Source organism: Neofelis nebulosa, chromosome 9, assembly GCF_028018385.1.
Source record: "Neofelis nebulosa isolate mNeoNeb1 chromosome 9, mNeoNeb1.pri, whole genome shotgun sequence".
In the NCBI taxonomy this organism is placed as follows: Eukaryota; Metazoa; Chordata; class Mammalia; order Carnivora; family Felidae; genus Neofelis; species Neofelis nebulosa.
Window position 1 is genome coordinate 15539502 of NC_080790.1, and position 17759 is coordinate 15557260.

The 17759-nt window shown below is 38.8% G+C and overlaps 1 protein-coding gene across 5 annotated transcripts in view; it reads right to left on the reverse strand.

The window, feature by feature from the left end:
- Positions 1-17744, reverse strand: part of WDR35 (WD repeat domain 35) — a 61288-nt gene extending 43544 nt beyond the window's left edge. For 4 of the 5 annotated variants that reach the window (XM_058682598.1, XM_058682599.1, XM_058682597.1 and 1 more), the window contains exons 1-9: positions 17591-17744; positions 16766-16883; positions 15231-15302; positions 14116-14208; positions 12262-12390; positions 8995-9128; positions 7204-7369; positions 6927-7072; positions 1972-2097 (exon numbers count right to left, since the gene is read on the reverse strand). In XM_058682598.1, the coding sequence (XP_058538581.1) occupies positions 1972-2097; positions 6927-7072; positions 7204-7369; positions 8995-9128; positions 12262-12390; positions 14116-14208; positions 15231-15302; positions 16766-16883; positions 17591-17614 (1008 nt within the window). In that variant the 5' untranslated portion in view covers positions 17615-17744. Of the gene's footprint in view, positions 1-1971; positions 2098-6926; positions 7073-7203; positions 7370-8994; positions 9129-12261; positions 12391-14115; positions 14209-15230; positions 15303-16765; positions 16884-17590 lie in introns of those variants that run through there. The other variant, XM_058682600.1, reaches the window with a different exon arrangement.
- Positions 17745-17759: the final 15 nt, after the last annotated feature.

Consider the following 17759-nt stretch of genomic DNA (forward strand, 5'->3'; position numbering starts at 1 on the left):
ATTTGTAACTCTGAGCTTTGACTCTTGTTATCTACCTCCATATCACGTATGTATTGATTATGGCTTATGGAATGTCTTTCTCTTGGGCTAACTCTCCCAATATATTCATAATGTAATTTTGAATAAAGCAATATTCAAAGTTAATATTACGACTATGTTTACTATTCAAAATTAAGGCATATTTACTTTTTATAGGATGGTTAGTTTTTAAAATAAGCTTTTTACTTTAAAATAATTTTAGATTTATATAGAAGTCACAAGGATAATACAGAGTTCCCTATAGTCCTCTCCATTTCCCCCTGCTGTGAGTACCTTACATTGCTGTGGTACATTCATCGCAACTAAGAAGCCAGCACGGATCCAGTACTATTAACTAAACTCCACACCTTATTTAGATTTCATGAGTTTTTCTCCAATGTTCTTTTTCTATCTCAGAATCCTACTTGGAATACATTATGTTTAGTCATCTTGTTTCCTCTGGTCTGTGATGATTTCTCAGTCTTTCCCCATTTTAATGACCTAGACAGTTTTGAGGAGTACTGGTCAGGTATTTTGCAGAATGTCCTTCAATGTGGGTTTGTGTGATGTTTTTCTCCTGCTCAGACTGGGATTTTCAGAAAGACCATCAGAGAAGTGATGACCTCTTCTCATGTGCCACATTAGGGGTACGTGATATCTATGTGACACCGGTGATGATGCTAGCCTTGATCACCTAGACAATGTGGTGTCTGCCAGGTTCCTCCACTGTAAAGTGACTTTGCTTTTCACCCTTTCCATACTCTACTCTTTGGAAGTGAGTCACTAAATGCAACTCACATTCAAGTTAGGGGGGCGGGGGACCAGCCGGGGTAGTGTCTAAGTAATTCAAATACTTCTGTAAGGAAGCTTTGTTTCTTCTCCCCCATTTATGTATTTAAATAATCTATTTTAGATCAGGTTTTGCTTGTGGACACTTATTTTTATAATTTGGGTTACAACCCAATGTTACATCATTTATTTTGTTGCTCAAATTGTTCCAGTTTTGGCCATTGGGAGCTCTTTCAGGTTGGCTCCTTTGTCTCTTTGGCATGCCCCCATCCTTTTGTTTGAGACTCCCTTACTTTCTGCCACTATCAGAGGCTCCAGGTTCATCTTGCATTTTTCCCACCCTAGTCCTAGAATCAGACAGCTCTCCAAGGCGCTTTGTCTTCTAAAAAATGAATTAAGTTTTTCACACATAACAAATATTCTTAGCATTTTGCAGCTCAATTAATCTCATACTTCTGAATTTGTTTTGGGTCAAATGTTAAATTTAAGATAAAGTACTGGTTAGTATCATGCTGCTTATTTTCATTTTCCTCTTCCGATCCATCCTCTCCCCTTCTTTACCCTACACTATGCCCTGGAAACTAACTTCTATGAACTCCATCATGTGGGCTACCTTGCCTTCTAGTTTCCAGCTGGGTCTGGCCAATAGAAGGCACCAGCAGGTGGAGAGATGGCTGAAGTACTCCCTTCCCAAAGCTGTCTCTGTCCAGCCAGTCAGCAGAAGCTGCGCTCCCACAGGACAGTCTGTCTTGTATAACCACAGCCCCAGTGGGTTCCAGAAACTATAATACTTCCCTATCTTGCCCACCATTGCTAATACCTGGATGCTTGCCTTGTCAACCCTTACTGAACCCCTTAACCTTACCCACACCTCTGTAATAAACCCTTCATCAATCTGTTTTCAATTATTCTTTTGTGTGTGCCATGCGTTTCCTGCTGAGACCCTGACTGTTGGGAGTATTTTATTAATTATATATAGTATTCTAGAAAAGCTTTCTGGTTCTAAAGTCTCCACACTAAAAACACCTCCTTTCATCTGGTTTCTAAAATAAAGTGGCTGTGAATACATGCAAGAAACATATTATACTTCAAGCTACAACAAAACTATCTAGTAAAAACAGCCTTTTTTTTTTTTTTTTTTTTACAACTGCTCATAATACTCACCTTATAATCAGGTCGAATGTTTGCAAAATATATAAAAGAATCAACAGCTAGTGCAATTTTCAGTCCTCCTCCTTCCCAAGATAGTGCAGACATCTGCTTTCCAGGAACCTTCAAAGTACCCAAATGCTGAAAAAAATGATTATATTTAACCTAAAGTATTGCAATTAAATAAAATATAAATTACCACCCACACCACTTCACAGACATCAAGAGTGGCATAAAAATTATTTTGTGAAAGGTTACCACTCACTTCATAATCATTTTCCTTGAATTTTTATAATGAAAAACATACATACGATAGGAGAAATTTATGAACAATAACCAAAGAATTCAGTATCAAATTTCATCAAATCTAAGATTTGAAATCCAGAGATTTAAATATGCATCTTTACTTTTATGTACAACTCAGGAAAGAAAAAAATACATTGTTAATTAAAATAGAAACTCTGACTATACGAAGCACCCCAATTTTGAAGTTGTTAAAAAAAAAACTGCGCCTCCTGGGGGTGCCTGGCTGGCTCAGTCAGTGGAACACGCGACTCGATCTCAGGGTCGTGCTTCGAGCCCCACATTGGGTGTAGAGATACTTAAAAATAAAATATTTTTTAAAAAACTGTGCTTCTTGGAATCAATGAATTGTGGCAGTAAACACAATGCTTAAGGCTGGGCTCTCTTTTACCCCCCACAGCCAGTGGGTCAGCAGTCCCATCGCTTCCGCTCACATCCATCCTCCACTGCCACGGCCTCTTTTCCTGAGTGAATGATGGTAACGGTCGAACTGCAATTTTTACCTCTCACCTCTTTCCTCATTCCCAGCCTCCATCCCCCAAATTCAATTCTTCATTTTACTGTCATAATTACCTTTCTGGGACACATATCCAATCATGTCCTACCCTGCTTTAAAAAATGTTTAATAATTTTTAAAAATCAATAGCTCCCCACCATCACATTCTTTAGCAGAGTATGCAATGCCTCTTCCCATCTGGCCCAACCATACTCTTGGGTTCAGTACCCCACTATCTGGTCATAATGCTTGTGTTCTCACTCATGAGAGGACCACCATGCCTCCAGACCTTTGGCCCAGATAATATCTCTTCTGCCTGAAATCTCCCTTTCCTCCCCCATCCTTACTCTCCCTTGCCCTACTGGAGCACCGCTCTCCATCCTCCAAGACACAACTTTAATACTGCTTCCTGCCTTCTCCCTCCTTCTGTGGGCCCAGAGAATTCAGATAGTGAGCGACCTGAGAGCCCTAACTTCATCATGCTTATATCTATGTCCCTACCCCTTAATGGACTGGTTGGTAAACAGGTACTCAATAAATATCTGTTAAGTATATAAATGTATCATGCATCCAAATTAATGTCTTCAAATATGACAACATGGTTGATACTTTTAATTACAACTATACCAAACTTACAGTTTTCAATTTAACATAGCACATTTTATGGCTAAGTTAACAGTGAATAAATGAATACAAAGACATTTTCAGGTGGTCATAAAAAAAGAAAATATTTTAAATCTATGCTTTTTTGACCTAAGAATTTTAATAAGTTGTACCAGTATCTTCTGTTCTTTTTTTAAAAAAAATTTTTCTTAATGTTTATTTATTTTTGAGAGAGAGACAGAGCATGAGCAGGGGAGGGGCAGAGAAAGAAGGAGACACAGAATGTGAGGCAGGCTCCAGGCTCTGAGCTGTCAGCACAGAGCCCGATGCAGGGCTCAAACTCACGAACTGTGAGATTATGACCCAAGCTGAAGCCGGACACTTAACCAACTGAGTCACCCAGGGTGCCCCAACGGTATCCTTTGTTCTTAAGCAGATATGCTCGAAAGTCAAATTTAATGTATTAAACTCCATTTTGTCAGGAAAACGGATAAGGGTAAAGATGCTTTAACCTAGAAAGATCCACTCTATCTGTCCTGCTGCCTGTAGGAAACCAAAGGGAGCAAGCAGGCTCTCATGACAGCACTCTTTGTACTGACAGCCTGCACTGGAAGAATAAGGCTATCTCCCCACTCTGCAAACCAGCCAGGTGATGGCAGCAGCAAGGAGAGATAAGCTGACTTGTAGTAAGCACAGTGCTAGGCATTTTCTCGTTGTTACCTCCTTTAATTTTTGCAACAGTGCCATGAAGTATTACCTTTATTTCAGAACATAAGTAAATTGAGTCTCAGAGGTTAAATAAGTTCGCTAAGTAAAACTACACTGCGGAAATGGAATTCAAAGCCAAAGCCAGGCCAACCTGACTACAAATCGCATGCTCTATTAGCCCTTTCCACGGCTGAGACCACAGTATAAAAACCAGAAGACTGTGGCCTTCAGGATCAAAAGCAAATTGCTTCTTGAAGTTTCCTTAAGTTTAAATCTTTAGATAACCTCCTTCCAAGTTATCTTCATAACATAAATCCACAATAAGTCCCCCATATATTCACTCATTCAAAAAAAATACTAAGTGACTAATATACCTCGAGGAACTATGCTAGATACTTTTAATTACAACCATACCAAACCAACTTACACTTTTCACATGAACACATAGCACACTGTTTTGCAAGGTAAAACAAACAGGCCTTAGGATCCATGTTTTTCGACTTAGAGAAGGCCGAGCTAACAAAAATAAGCAGATGAAACAATATAACAATAAGCCAATGAGACAAAAACAACCAATAAAGAACATCAATTAAAAAGGAGGCTGCAACCATTGAAATAACTGGAATTCAGATTTTTAATAGTTAGGAACCTTGAGAACTATACTTCTGTTTTCCTTAGCTTTTAACATCTACCAGAAATATTATCAGGTAGCAATGTACGGAGAGTACCTACTCTCTACATCACACTCTACTGCGTATTTTGAGATACTGATACAAAAGCATGAGCTGACACCATTTTTTTCTTTCACAGAAATTATTAAAATATATTTTTAAATATTACATAAAAATATTAAAACAACTGGGGAAGGCTTTTGTACAACAAAAACACATATTATTGAAATCTATGGTGAATTTATAAAATCCAACAGGGACTAAATGGAACCTAGAGTTAGAAAATAAAACAAGTATAAAGTTATTAAGCTTAGTTAATATTAAGTTTTCATTTCCTAAATTCTTTAAAATTCACAATATATTGGGGAGCCTGGGTGGCTCAGTCAGTTAGGCGTCTGACTTTGGCTCAGGTCATGATCTCACGGTTGGTGAGTTCAAGCCCCGCGTCGGGCTCTGTGCTGACAGCTCAGAGCCTGGAGCCTGCTTCGGATTCTGTGTCTCCCTCTCTCTCTGCCCCTCTCCTGCTCATTCTCTGTCTCTGTCTCAAAAATAAATAAAACATTAAAAAAAAATTCACAATATACTAATTCTCCTTTTGATATTTTCCATTATGACTTCAACAAAATTCTCCTTAAAAATTAAAATTTATTAATAACACTATTGAGAAGGATAACTCATGCATTTATGAAAACAATGCTTGTATTTTATTTTTTTCAACGTTTTTTTTTTTTTTTTTTTTTTATTTATTTTTGGGACAGAGAGAGAGACAGAGCATGAACGGGGGAGGGGCAGAGAGAGAGGGAGACACAGAATCGGAAACAGGCTCCAGGCTCCGAGCCATCAGCCCAGAGCCTGACGCGGGGCTCGAACTCACGGACCGCGAGATCGTGACCTGGCTGAAGTCGGACGCTTAACCGACTGCGCCACCCAGGCGCCCCAATGCTTGTATTTTAATGTAGCATCACCTAAGATTAGTTATTAAAATAGATTTTCTTAAATTTTTTTTTAGTGTTTATTTATTTTTGAGAGAGACAGAGACAGAATGCAAGTGGGTTAGGGGCAGAGAGAGAGGGAGACACAGAATCCGAAGCAGGCTCTAGGCTCTGAGCTGTCAGCACAGCGCCTGATGTGGGGCTCGAACTCACCAGCCGTGAGATCATGACCCAAGCTGAAGTTGGACGCTCAACCGACTGAGCCACCCAGGTGCCCCAAGATAGATTTTCTTAAAATAGTTGATTACTGCACAAATTAAAACTGTTAGAAGTTCGTGGTAAGGAGAGACAGTTATGGGTGTTTGATATCTATGTATGTTTAATAGGTCACATTAAAAATCCAAAATATTAATCTGAAACAACTAAGTCACATTAAAAACAACTCAAGAAAACAGCTGGGAAAAGATACGCATTCAGATCACAGAAAAAATACCCTAAATAGGTACTGCATAGTGATTTCTTATGTGAAACAGCTGATTTTCTTTTTTTTTTTTTTTTTTTTAATTTTTTTTTTCTTTTTTTTTTTTTTTTAAATTTTTTTTTCAACGTTTTTTATTTATTTTTGGGACAGAGAGAGACAGAGCATGAACGGGGGAGGGGCAGAGAGAGAGGGAGACACAGAATCGGAAACAGGCTCCAGGCTCTGAGCTGTCAGCCCAGAGCCTGACGCGGGGCTCGAACTCACGGACCGCGAGATCGTGACCTGGCTGAAGTCGGACGCTTAACCGACTGCGCCACCCAGGCGCCCCTAAATTTTTTTTTTCAACATTTATTTATTTTTGGGACAGAGAGAGACAGAGCATGAACGGGGGAGGGACAGAGAGAGAGGGAGACACAGAATCGGAAACAGGCTCCAGGCTCTGAGCCATCAGCCCAGAGCCTGACGCGGGGCTCGAACTCACTGGCCGTGAGATCGTGACCTGGCTGAAGTCGGACGCTTAACCGACTGCGCCACCCAGGCGCCCCAACAGCTGATTTTCTAAATGTTCAGAGTATAAACTAAATTCCATGATAAAATACAACTATTAAGACTTATAAGTGAGAATGTTATTTAAAGCAAGATGCCTGATATTTTTCATCATTTTTACTCAAAATGTCCCTTTTCAACAATGTGAGAAGTTTATACATTTTCCCCCATTCTTTTTTCCCCTACCACACTCACTACATATTTAAATGGAAAGAAAAAAAGACATTTACCTCACCAAATGGAGTGTAAAACTGCACAGTGTTTACATCTTTATCCTGAGTGACAACCTTCTGGGAGCCTGCCACAGCCAACACGCTGCCAGTGTGGTTCCACTGGATACTTACTACAAACATGCCAGTATCAATTAAAACGGGATCTACTCAAAAAGAAAAATGAAGTAACCGTGGTAAAATACTTAGCCTTAAGAACTTTATAAAGAACAATTTTAAAATATTTTTTTTTAATTCTCCACATTAAAAAAGAAAGAGAGAAAGAAAAATGACATACTCCGGTCGTTCTCATGTCTCATGATTTGGCACCTCCCATTGTCAAAACAAATAGCAAGGCAGGGGCAGTCTGGCTCCACATAGCCTTCTGTGCCATGGTACCAGTGAATTCCAGCAATACTGATTGCTCCGGTGACGTTCACCAAACAGTTCAGTTTCATTTTCATCTAAACAAAATCAGTTAAGTTAATACTTCATATTTTAAAACAGATCCGTATAGACTGTTATAGAAAGAACACTGAAAATGAGATTTAAAAATCTGGTTTCAGGGGCGCCTGGGTGGCGCAGTCGGTTAAGCGTCCGACTTCAGCCAGGTCACGATCTCGCGGTCCGTGAGTTCGAGCCCCGCGTCAGGCTCTGGGCTGATGGCTCGGAGCCTGGAGCCTGTTTCCGATTGTGTCTCCCTCTCTCTCTCCCCCTCCCCCGTTCATGCTCTGTCTCTCTCTGTCCCAAAAATAAAAATTAAAAAAAAAAAAAAAAAAAAAAAAAAAAAAAAAAAAAAAACGTTGAATAAAAATCTGGTTTCAGGGGCGCCTGGGTGGCGCAGTCGGTTAAGCGTCCGACTTCAGCCAGGTCACGATCTCGCGGTCCGTGAGTTCGAGCCCCGCGTCAGGCTCTGGGCTGATGGCTCAGAGCCTGGAGCCTGTTTCCGATTCTGTGTCTCCCTCTCTCTCTGTCCCTCCCCCGTTCATGCTCTGTCTCTCTCTGTCCCAAAAATAAAAATAAAAAAAAAAAAAAAAAAAAAAAAAAAATCTGGTTTCAGATGCAAGTTCCATCACTTACTGGTTTACCAGCCCTGGACAAACCACTTCAAGCAGAGTTTCAGTTTTCTTTATTTGCAAAATAGGGATTAAAAAAAAAAAAAAAAAAAACTCACAGAGAATTTATGAGACTCAAATGACAAGAGGTAAATGAAAGAACCTCAAGAACAGCGGTGTCAAGGAGAAGTCAGCTACTTACACCGGTTAAGTGCACTTGTATAATGCCCTCAACCTCACTACAAACAAAACTGCCCCATAAGTAAGATCAGAGATCTGACATAGCTCAGTCTCACAAAGCTAGAGTTTTCCTTGAGATCATGCTATCTGAGCCTATTCTATTTTGCCTTCTTTCCAGGACCTGACTCTTATCCCCTACTGTTTAAGTCTTCCATTCCTTTTACAATCTTGAGTAACTTGCTATAAAAATATCATTGGAAAAAAAAATATAGCATTGGTATCTCATATAAACTTTGGCTTCTGCTATCAGAAGACACAAAGATTTGGGGTGCCTGCGTGGCTCTGTCAGTTCAGCATTCGATTCTGGATTTTGGCTTAGGCCATGATCTCACGGTTCATGGGTTGGAACCCTGCGTCTGGCTCTGCATTGACAGCACAGAGCCTGCTTGGGATTCCCTGTCTCCCTCTCTCTCTGCCCCTCCCCTGCTTGTGTTCTCTCTCAAAATAAATAAATAAACTTTAAAAAGAAGAAGAAGAAGAAGAAGAAGAAGACAACAACGACAACACAAAGATTAAATTGCATATCATCTGACTCATTATCCCTCAGCTTCAATACACTGAAATCTTGTCCTTCCCAGTTACCAGGAATTCAGAACTAAAAGCATTAATTTACCTTGAAGAGACCCAGTATTTTTTTTAATTAAAAAAAATCTAAATAATTGGGAAAAAACATGAATTGAAACTTTCTTGATTACACAAACCATCATAATAAATAAATGTACATATACACATATAATATATAACATAACCATATAAAGTTGGGTAACTAAAACTACGAATACATATATACTTACTATAAAATTCCCTTGATTATCATAAATGTGTATTTCTCCACTTGTCATTCCAAAAAGTAGGATTTTACTATCTGCAGACCATGCTACATGGCATAACTGTACACCCTTCAAGTCTTTTCCCCAAATGCGATTCCCTAAAGTAAAACATAAAACAAAATTATTTCATTAAAAGTTCAAGGTCACGATTCTCCAACAACTGCTCTAAAACTGTGTTTCTCTAAAGAGTTCTCACATTCTTCACAGAACCATGTGTTTGTTCAATTTATTCAGTCAATAAATATCTGCTAAGCACTTACTATGTGTCAAACACCCTACTAAATATTTGCAATAGCAGCTGTTTCCAACTTTCTCCCTTCTCTTCAAAACTCTGACCCAAGACCTCACTCCCAATTAGCAGATAAATTCATCTTCAACTTTGTAAAATTAAATAAACGCTTTCAAAGAAGAAATCCCTCATTCCCACTTTCAAACATTCAGAATATTAAGTGAATCCACACCGACCCTTTCTGCTTAGCCCCCCCATTACAAAGGAAGAGTTTTGTCCCCAACCAGGCACCAATCTAGGGCTAATCCCTCCACCTATTTTTTGGTCTAAGCCCTTCCCAGCTTTGCAAAGATCTCCCTCTACTGATTATGCACATTTTCTCTTTCTCTTTAAACTCTTCTAAGCCCTTTCTTACAAGTATTTAAACATACTCAGATCCATCCTTGAAAACCAGCACCTCAAATAAAAAACAAACAAAATAAAGAACACCTCCCTCTACCCCAAGTTCCCCTCTAGTCACCATCCTATTTCCACCATTCCTCTACCAGCCTCACTTCTTAAAAGAGCTTATGCAGGCAATCATCACTTCCTCCCCTCCCATTCAACCCTCAGTCCAACCTGATCTGGCTTCTGCCCCACACCTGCACTGAAATGGCCTTCATGAGGTTGTTAATGACCTGTTGCTTTTCTTTTCTTTCTTTTCTTTTCTTTTCTTTTCTTTTCAACCACCCCTTCCTTCCTTCTTGGTTTCTGTGAATCTGTTTACTCTTTTATCTCCAATGCTTGTAATTCAGTATCCTTTACAGAATTCTCTTCTGCCAACCCATTAAATGTTGCAGGTTCTTATTCCAAGATGGCCCAGTTTTCCAGCTATTCCAATGGTTTAAATTACCATCTACATGCTGGTGATTCCCAAAATTATGACTCCAGTCCAGATGTTTCTGAGCCACAAATGTATATATCTAACTACTTGGCTGTCCTACAGCATAACAAAGTCAACATGTCCATAACTGAAATCTTCCTTCAAAACCAGTCTTTCTCCCACATCCCTTATTTCAATGGCATCACCATCCACCCAGCTGTCAAAGTTAAAAACCTGGCTATTCCTCTGGACACTTCCATCCCCTCAGCCCCAAACTCATCAATAATGAGACCCCATCTATTTTACCTCCTAAATATCTCTAGCATATGTCCACTTACTTCCATCCTCTTTGTCATTTCCCTGGTTCAGCTACCATCCACCATCACCTCTCACCTGAATTACCATATCAATTTCCTAAGTGGTACACCTGCCCCATCTTTCTTTCCTTCCTCTGCAATCATAGAGATGCTTCCAAAGAACAAACCTGATCACCCTGCTCCCATTCTTAAAACCTTTCATTACGCCCTTAAAGTTAAGTTCAAACTTCTTAGATAACTTACAATCTACATGATCTGTCTTTATTAATGTCTCTAATTTCATCACATACAACTCTTTTCCTTTTAGTATTATAGTACACTGACTCTCAAATTTTTTTCAATACCCTAAACATGGCTAAGTTCAACCCCTGTGGACCTCCTCAAGTGCTATTCCTTAGGCCTAGGACATTCTACAAACCCACATTCCTGGTGGCTAATGCCTCAGCAGACATCACTTCCTCCAGGATGCCTTCCCTGATCCCTCCAAGTCTGGCTTAGATACTTCTACTACATGTTTGCTGTATTTTCCCATCTCAGCACTTATCACAAGGCACTGTAACTGCTTGGTTACTAATCCACCTCTCCTGCTCTAGATCTGAAATACTTTTTATCATACCTAGTGCCTAGAACTACAGCTGTCACTTTATGAATTCTCAGAAACATTTGGGGAATAAATGAAGTTACAACTGAAAAAAAAAAAATGGAAAAATGAAAATCATTTTGAAATAAATTATTTCTCTATAGAGAAAATTTCACATTAAAACAAAGGTACAGACCCTCGGAAGCCCCAGTGTTAGCTATGAATTAAAATTTGAAAGACCTAAGTTTTAAAGCTACAAAACACATGTAGCAATAACAGATTCAATTCTATTAAAAAATGACCAGATGATCATTTCGCAACATATAAAAATATCAAATAATTATGCTGTACACCTAAAACTGTTATATGTCAATTATACTTAACAGTTCAATTTTTTCAAAATAACCATAGATTGTTATATCTCTATATACTTGAAAGTAAATCTATGTATTTATAATACAGTCTAATACATACAAAATAAGTTACATAATTAGGCAGACATATTTAAAATAATCCTGAAAAATTAATTTACCTTTTTCCTGTGTCACTGTAGGAAATTTTTTAAAAATAGAATTTTTACTTGGAACACCTGGGTGGCTCAGTCAGCTAAACATCCAACTTTTTTTTTTAATTGTTTTTAATGTTTATTTATTTTTGAGAGAGATAGACACAGTGCGAGCAAGGGAGGGGCAGAAAAAGAGGGAGACACAGAATCTGAAGCAGGCTCCAGTCTCTGAGCTGTCAGCAAACAGCCTGATGCAGGGCTCAAACCCACAAACCATGAGATCATGACCTGAACCAAAGCCGAACCATTATTAACGGACTGAGTCACACAGGTACCCCAGCATCCAACTCTTAATTTCGACTCAGGTCATGATCTCACAGTGCATGAGATCAAGCGGCAACCCCCACCCCTGCATCAGGCCCTGTGCAGACAGCACGAGCCTACTTAGGATTCTCTTCCTCCATCTCTTTCTGCCCCACTCCCGGCGTGCACGCATTCTCTCTCTCAAAATAAACAAATAAAACATTAAACAAATAATAAAAATAAAATAAAAAACAGGGTTTTTTTTACTTGAGTATACTTAAAAGTAAATGTTTCTTGAATGTTATTAAATTGTATATCAACCATTTTCTCTGTGTTTTTCTGTCAGAAGACTAACATATGATAATTAATTAAACCTCTAAAGATAAAAATGCCAGCCAAATCCTGATCTCAGTTCTGCGTGCAACAAAGTATTACCATCCACTGAACCAACTATCACAGCCCCGTCTTCATACACAATGCAGATCTTCTGTCCGTCAGCATTCCAGCTCATACTTCGAACCACTGATTTATTTCTGTTGTTGATCATCTCCTCGTACCAAGAGCCTATTTGCACATACACACACAAAAAAAATTACAAGTCAAAACTTTCACATTTGAGTTGAAAACATTCCACAAAATACACTGTGGGATAAATGAGTGCAAAATTTTCTACAACATGAGACGTTAAACAATAAAACCTTCAAATCCAACATAAACAAACAAACAAAAAAATTAGCTGAGGCCTTGACCAACAATTGCTTCAAAGATTATCACAGAAAACACAATAAATGCCCATCTTTTCTCTCTTTCTTCCTTTCTGTCCATTAAAAAATAAAACTCAGGACGCCTGGGTGGCTCAGTCAGCTGACCGTCCAACTTCGGCTGGGTCATGATCTCACGGTTCGCAGGTTCGAGACCCGGATGGGGCTCTGTGCTGGCAGCTCAGAGCCTGGAGCCTGCTTCAGATTCTGTGTCTCCCTCTCTCTCTTCCCCTCCTCTGCTCATGCTCTGTCTCTCTCTCAAAAATAAATAAACATTAAAAAAAATTTTTTTTAAATAAATTAAACTTTATTTGCTTTTGAAGGGCCAAAACAACTGACTTTTCTCAAAGCCTAACTTTTCCCACTTGAAAAACTTCAGATGATAACCAAAGAAAAAACCAAAATAACCACAATAATTTTATATGTATGCATAAACTCTCCAGTGATTAATTACAAGTATATTGAATATCAGCATATTAGGTAAAAACTCTAAGCCTGCTTGACAAAAATTTTCAACAGTTCAAATCACTTTAGTGATTTCACATCATTAATGCTGAAAGACAAAACATTCATGTACACAGGGCTGGGGTGACAGGTCTCAAGGTACAACCAAATGTGAGGCAAAACACAAGGCCATTTTGGTATCAGGAACTCTGGCCTGCAGCCAAGCAAATAACCACGTAATTTGGAAGAACTAGTCGAGCAGGCATTATCAGAGTCTGAACTCAGGACCTGAGAAGACCCACAGAGTAAAAATACAGCTTATCCTCATCTCCTATACTCTCACCTTCCATCCCTACACACACATAAACACACATAAACCTTGAGAAACATAAATAAAACTCAGGTACCAAATTTTTCAATTAAGAATTTTTAAATGGTATACCCTGAATGTTTTCAAAACACCACACATGAACTAAGGTACTCTTCTCATTTAAATATGAGACCCCAAGAGATCATGTATTGTGAGTTATTTTTCTGATAATGGTGATGTGCCTAAATTAATCCTTCTCTCGCTCTGTCTTGTAGGCAAAAGGCACAAATCATGAGCCAGTAGAGCAGAGATAAAATCTGTATCCATGAAAGAAAGGATGCTAAATGGCTCAATAAGGGGAATGAATTATTGCCTCTGACTTCTTAATGTTTTTATGTACTGGACCAACTCTAGCCACTGATCACACAGAAAACAATTCTTATCGGAAACCTGGCAAAAAAAGATCTCAAGTAGAAACTATCCAGCTAAGGGCGTAAATTCATTGTGGAGATAACCAACAGTCATCTAATTTACTTTCTTCATGCAAGGTCACAGCTAAAAAAAAAAAAAAAAACAAAAAAAAACAAAAAAAAAAAAAACAAAGTTAAAAGGAAAAGTAGGCAGCAATAAATCCAGAAATATTACCCCTGTGAGGTCAGGATGAATTCCTGCTGCTGGTTAAAAGGAGTCTATTTCAAATATATTGTTTCCCCATTCAAATACTATAATCCGGACTCTAATCTGTGAAAGATTACATAAACTCTCCTAGTGTACCTTTATATAACATCCAAACAATGATAAGCCCATTTTGATCACTGGTAGTCAACTTCTGATATTGTTCATTCCATGTTACAACTTGAACCGAACCTAAAAAACCATAAAACAATTCAGAAACTAAAAAAAGGCTACAATTTCAAATTTGTATTTTTATAATAAACACCAACAGCATGTTAAAATCAATGTGGCTCCTGTGCAACTAAACAGGATTTAATATCATTCCAAAATATTCACAGGATGCAGTCACTATTATCACTCATTTTCTACAACAATGTGTGATACTAATTTTCATGTTTGTTCCTATTTCAGGCCAGCAAAGGCACCTATTATGGTCAAATGCAAAAGCTGCCATATATCTGATGACAGAAACAAATATAAGTAAGATTTACCCAACTGGCCTGATTCCCAAGGATTATAATTCCCAAAGGACAATATACTACGAACTTGGGGTTTCTTTCCAGGGGTGTAGAGGTTGTCTGTGGTTGATATATGCCCTAATTTCTCTTCTTTCCCCCTCTTGTTTTCCATTCTATTAGTAACACACTCTTGAACATATCTTAAGCCTCTGGGTTATATGAACAACTGATTCTTTTAGTTTTTTTAATCTCTAAATGCTTTAGTATATATTTCATAAGAAGACATTCTCTTTCATAACCATATTACAAATTAGGAAATTTAACACTGATATAATATTATCTAACCCCGGTCTACATTCAAATTTTATCAACTGTCCAAATATTGTCCTTTATAGATACTTGTTTTTCTCATTCCAAGATCTAGGATCATAGAGTGCATTCAGTTGTCGTGTCTCTTTAGTCTACTTTAATCTGGAAACATGGGATAGATTCTAAAAAGGATTATGTCCTACCCATAGACAGCAGTATTTTTTAATATATAAAAGAACTACTCAGTTTTAGATTTATCGAAGATGTTGTTTGATCATGTAAAAGTTGTTGAAGGACTCTAAGCTCAATTAACTATGGCTCAACAGAAATGGTTACTTTTAATATTATCATTATAAAAAATGATATCATTTCTGCAATAAGTAGATGGTTTCTCAATGTCTAAAAATAAGACCATTCAGACAGGATTTTAAAAATTACATGACTCACCACTATGACCTTCTAGATTCTGATTCATAGAAAGGTTACTAGGGACTGCAAGACCTCTCAATTTTGCATCATCTAGGAAAAAAAGACATCATGGCAAATACATTAAAGTAATAGATTATATGACTTTGACATTTCTTGCTTATTTTGAAAGGGGTTACTATTCCTGGATGATTTTAGAAAAAATTTTTTAAGAATGCCTCATTCTGATCTATTTTTCTCATAGTGGAAACATGGACAGTAATATATACCCCCTTGCAGAGATATTATTCTGACAAAATAAAGCAAAATGTATTTTAAAAACATTGTTTACCCAGTATATGAAATATACTGGTAATTATTATTACTGCTATTCCTTCCCAGAAGATCACAAACAGAAATATTTACGATATATAGAATGAAAACTCTAAAGCATAAGAGGGCTCAGAAAGTAAAGACTTTGGAAACTGGTTTTTACTACATTTTGCAGAATCTTATATTCATTCATTCATTCATTTATTCATTCAATAAATGTCTACATTGTGTTACGCACTGTGGAAGCTTCCGAATATAAAATGATAAAATAGTTAAGGCTTCTCCCCTAAGAGAGTTTGTAGTCTACTGAAGGGACAGATATTAAACACACACTCACCCACCCACATAAATATATATGCATATATGTAAAATCATAAATTGAGAAAATAAAGCCATAAGAAGAGACAGTAACAGAGGGAGACTGATTTAGATTGGAGGAAGGAAGAGCCAGGGAAGGCTTTCTGGAGAAAGGAGGAGGAGGAGTCCAGACTCAGAAATACCAAGTGCAAAGACCCCACGGGTCAAGTGTAGAGGCTCTGAATCCAAAATGTAATTTGCTTCAGCCCTTTATCTTACAGAAGAGTGAACTAAAGCCCAAAGATAGGGCTGAGGTTCCAACTCCAATCACCTTACCTACATCTCCAACTTAGATTGGGGGACTGTCTAGCTCTCCATTCTACAGCAACACTAGGGATGCTAAAGAAATGTGAAGCTGCTATGATTCCAGAGAACTAAAAAAAGACAAATCAAGCTGTAAACACAAGGAACTTATAAACAAAAATGTTTTTAAACATCTCATTTTCTGTTCTCCGGAACTAGGTGAATAATTATTAACATATCTGATAAGCAGAAAAGATGACACCAGCCTCCAAATGTGACAAAATGTGAGATTTTGTGACCTTATTAAAACTCAAATTGTCATTTTTCTTAAACTCTAAATAATAGAGCAGAATAAATAGACATAGCACACGGCAATGTAGTGACTTAGTTTGCATTCTTCATTCTTTTTCATTTTCCATCAATAACTTGAGTAAAAGCCATTTGATATTTACATTCGATGTTCTCTGAACTTTACTGCAAAAATACTCTATAAAAACAGCACTGAATGTTTGGAGTCTTGTTTGTTTTTCATTTTAAAAGAATTAGAACTGCATAGTGACAAATACCAAGAGCAAATCTCACCGAACAAACGATACTAGGCTATTTTCCATCCAGTTCAAACACTTGGGCTTGCTTTCATTTACCTGTCTGTGTCTCTAATTTCAAAACTTTCAGTAATCCGTCTTCACCACCACATGCTATGAATCCTTGGTCCTTGTTCCAAGATACACATTTCAGCTTTACGTTATCGGGAATGGCGACCTGAAAAACCACCACAGCCACTCTCGCAGCTTTTCATGGAGGAGTTGGAAAGTGAGTTACAGATGCAGGCTGAAGAAATCCCCCCAAGAAATAAAAAATGGTCAGCCTTGCAGAGAGTGTACTGTTAGGAAAATGGGCATGGCACGATCCCCTGAACTGCCCCGCGCCCTACCATTTTCGAAAGGACGGCGGGGGGGGGGGGGGGGGGGGGGGAGGGGGGCACACAAGAAGGGCACTGACTGCAGAGGAACCCAATAAGAGAGTCACCTGAGAAATTTTAAAGGAAGGAAACGGGGAAAAGAAGTATAAATCCATACCATTGATCCATATTCCCTTTCCACACATAACACTTAGGATACCCTTTTGTTATTACTTTTCTCTCGCCCGCCAGCCCATGACGATCCAGTGAATTGAAGTCACCTGGATCAACAGGTGGAGAAGGAGCGGTAGGGAAGCACGCAGTGATCTGTCCTGCTGAGGTCCCCAAAAAGACTCAGGCAGGGGGCAGGAATGGGAGAGAGTCGTGCGAAAGGGCTGTTGGCTCCGCCGAGAATTATCTGGGGCTCGGGACCCGAAGGAGGAGGTCCGAGGCTGGACGAGGCAGGAAGGTGCGAGGTGGGAAGGCGAAGGATGCGGGACAGGATGCGGGATTCGCCTGCAGGACGCGAGAACAGAGGAGGAGCTAGGGCGTCAGCGGGAAAACTCACTTTCTTGCTCAGGTAAAAGAACATCCTGGGAACCCCGAGAAGACGACCCCAGCCGTCCAGGCCCGCCAAAGGAAACCTTTTTCTAAGTCTCCAGTCGCGAGTACCAGAAGCTCTTGGAAGCGCCTGTCGCCCTGGCAACCACCGCCGCCCAGGCGCATCCGGGGCGCTG